Source organism: Eschscholzia californica, unplaced genomic scaffold (assembly GCF_041429995.1).
Source record: "Eschscholzia californica isolate CP2 unplaced genomic scaffold, dmEscCali1.0.p SCAF_3, whole genome shotgun sequence".
Classification (NCBI taxonomy): domain Eukaryota; kingdom Viridiplantae; phylum Streptophyta; class Magnoliopsida; order Ranunculales; family Papaveraceae; genus Eschscholzia; species Eschscholzia californica.
The window spans coordinates 19,622,949-19,626,474 of NW_028238420.1; the positions used below are offsets into that span (position 1 = coordinate 19,622,949).

General features: G+C 33.9%; 1 protein-coding gene across 1 annotated transcript; it reads left to right on the forward strand.

Annotated features, from left to right (window-relative positions):
* Positions 1-2,315: 2,315 nt before the first annotated feature.
* On the forward strand, positions 2,316-3,295 carry LOC147548901 (uncharacterized). Its single transcript, XM_086668147.1, has 2 exons — positions 2,316-2,619; positions 2,754-3,295. The coding sequence occupies exons 1-2, from the start codon at positions 2,316-2,318 to the stop codon at positions 3,293-3,295; spliced, it is 846 nt and encodes a 281-aa protein (XP_086524273.1).
* The last annotated feature ends 231 nt before the right edge of the window (positions 3,296-3,526 follow it).

Below are 3,526 nucleotides of genomic sequence, written 5' to 3' on the forward strand. Positions count from 1 at the left end.
TATGATTTGATGTTTTGATTATGAGTTGATGTTCATTTGATTCGATTATCGTTTCGATCGTATTTTCATGTGTCTTGTCAAGCACTTCGCATAGTTAATAGATGAAACGAAGTATTCGATATCGATAGTAGTCTAAGTCATAATTTCATGTGTCTTGTCATGCACTTCACACAGTTAGGCGACTAAACGACACTTTTGACGACTCGGGATTAACCGATTTAGGACGTTTATTTGACTAAGTATGATCTCCGGATATACGTAGTACTTATAGACATCACTTTAGGAGTCGAACATTGATTGTATTTGACACATTACATCGGACAATACATAGTTGTAGATTTATCATTATGGATTCCCGGACTTCGATACATTAACTCTCGTATTCGGATACTCTTGAAACATGATTTGAATGTGATGATTGACTTATTATTTGTTTACATGTGAGTTTAATTGTCTTCGTCTAGTTTTATAAACTAGAAACCTTGATCTTGATCGTCTATTGACACAAACTTTGATAATGCGTACTTAGTTTGATATTCGATGCTTATTAACCTTTGATCGGTTATACTTAGTTTCACGTATTATACTTATTAGTGTCATTCTTGTTCATTTTCAATTCATTAGATAATGTGTGTAAGTTTGATAGCCGATGCTTAGTGACGTTTGATCGGTTATGCTTAGTTAGACACATGACGCTTGGGATTGTCAATGTGGGTGAAGATATTTACATTTTCATGTGAATAGATACATAGTACTTGTCACTTTCGATCTTGTGGATCGAAGTATTCGTCTCAATCGATCTTTGCCCGAACCAACTCTTACCGTCTCCCGACTCTTGTTCCTCCGACTCTTCTCTCGAATCTCTCTCGCCCGTTTACTTTTGATTATTAGTTAGTTTATTTGCTGTATTATTTTGTTTCTAAATCAATCATCAAAACCCCCATGTTATCTTGTTTCTTTTCCTATATAGTCTAAGTTAGCATTTGATACATAGATCGGGGGATAAGACCCTTCGTTATCCAAACTACCCTTATCCTTGGATCGACTCCGGTTTTACCGGTTACTACTTGATACCTCCGCTTGGGTGTGCAACCTTTTCGGGTGCATCAACCATACATGATCAAACGTGAAAACTTTTTTTCCGTCTTCTTGAAGGTACAAGATCCTCGAATTTTGGAGCTACAAGGTTGAAAATAAGTCAATTTAAATGTATTAAGTATATATATTTTTTTTTTGTAATATATATAATATATACTTACAGTGTCTATCTCATTGGTACTACTCTGATTTCAGTTCTCAATACGAAAACATAATTGATCTTTGGTTTGATTAGTACCCACAATTGGATCTTGAGATGTCCCTAGAAACGTCATATATAAGACTATATCATCGGTAGTTGAGAAAGCTTGTTTGCGAGATGCATTGTTGTTTTTTGCCATATATTTCTTAGTATTGAGATGCATTGTTGTTTTTTGCCATATCTTTGTTAGTATTGAGATGCAAAGATAAAAGTATTGAAGAGTTTGAAGCAGAATGTTTTGTAGTGCATTATAAAGAGTCGTAAAAATGCATGTATTTATAGACCGTATGAAAACTGTAATTTTATGTGTTGAATTAAGATAAAGTAAGTGTGTACGGAATCTGTCAGATTGTAAGACATCGGGGGACATTTTTCTTGAAGACTGTAATTTTATGTGTTGAATTGAGATAAAGTGTGTAAGTGGGTAAGGAATCTGTCAGATAGTAAGATATCGAGGGACGTTTTTCTTAAAGACTGTATTTTATGTGTTGAATTGAGATAAAGTGTGTAAGTGGCTAAGGAATCTGTCAGATTGTAAGACATTGGGGGATGTTTTTCTTGAAGACTATAATTTTATGTGTTGAGTTGAGATAAAGTGTGTAAGTGGGAAAGGAATCTGTCAGATTGTAAGACATTGGGAGACGTTTTTCTTGAAGATTGTAATTTTATGTCTTTAAAATCTATTTGAACTTGTAGAGTAAATCACATACTTCTTTAACACCTTATTTGCAGTATAACAATGTATTCTTACCCTAGGCTCATCAAGTTACCATAGCTCGGATTCCGATCTTGAAGAATTGGAAGACCGACAAAATATGGCCGCATTTATGCTCATCAATGACGACGGGATAATACATCATTTATCAGATGAAGATGATGACCCACATTGTAAGGGTTCAATTCGTGGACATATAACGATTAATCCTGAAAGAGAAAAAGGGCACAAGCAAATCTGGAACGACTTTTTCTCAGAAACTACATCATTCGCTGACGTTAAGTTCTGTGACGTTTTAGAATGGGAAAGAATCTCTTCCTACAAATTTCCAGTGCAGTAGAAGCGTATGACAAGGAATTTGTTGAATCATGTGATGCAGCAAAGAAAATTGGATTATCTCCTTTGCAAAAAATGACTGTTGCTATGTCGATGTTAGCATATGGAATAGAAGCAGATGCAACATATGATTATGTAAGAGTTGGTGAATCAACGACTACAAAATATTTAAAAAGATTTTATCGTGGAATAATTGAAATTTTTGGTACTGAATACCTGAGAAGTCCTAACGCTAATGATTTAGCATTTTGGGGAGTCTTAATTGCACGTATTGGGTTTGGAAAAATTGTCCTGTGGCTTGGGCAGCACAATACACTGGACGTAGTGGACATCCAACTATAATTTTAGAGGCAGTTGCCTCTTACTACCTCTGGATATGACAAGCATACTTTGGAATACCAGGTGCTAATAATGACATTAATGTACTACAGTCTTCTAATTTATTTGCAGATTTAGCAGAAGGTAAAACTCTCCCAGTAAAGTATAATATCGTGAGAAAAGAATATAATATAGGATATTATCTTGTTGATGGTATATATCCGAAATGGTCGACTCTTGTTCAAACTATCTCTCAGCCTCTAGGTTTGAAGAAACAACATTTTGCAATGATGCAAGAAGTATGTCGCAAAGATCTTGAACGTGCATTTGGAGTTCTTCAATCTCGATTCAGCATTATTAAGGATCCATCGCGATTTTGGGATAATAATGTCCTCCATGATATAATGTTTGCTTACATTATAATGCATAACATGATTGTAGAAGATGAATATGTCAATTGTACCATACCCAACATTTTCTCTAAGATTCCAACGATAGAAATTGTTGAAAATGAAGTCGAACGTTTCAAACGATTCTTAGCTAGGCACAAGCAAATTAAAGATAAAAAGCTCATTTTGAACTATGAGACGTTCTTATTGATCATCTATGAGGAAAAAAGGCAATGATGAACATTATTGATTTTTCAATAAGTTGTTCACTTAGGACTATTAGTATTGTAATGTCTCTGAAAACCCGGAGTATACAAAATCGATAACGGTGGAGATGATAATCATAATACTTCGATTATGTGTTATTAAGGGTATAAATAAAAATATGTAAGGTAGTTTTTTTTTTTTTTGAATATTTGTTAATTTTCAGTTTTATTATAATTTGTTAAGCAATTAAAATTTTTACTG

Bases quoted from the DNA above. Each gene is read 5' to 3' on its own strand.
- LOC147548901 (XM_086668147.1), top strand. From the start codon at position 2,316: ATGGGAAAGAATCTCTTCCTACAAATTTCCAGTGCAGTAGAAGCGTAT. The intron at 2,620-2,753 runs GTATTGGGTTTG...TTGGAATACCAG, and splicing joins TTGGGGAGTCTTAATTGCAC to GTGCTAATAATGACATTAAT.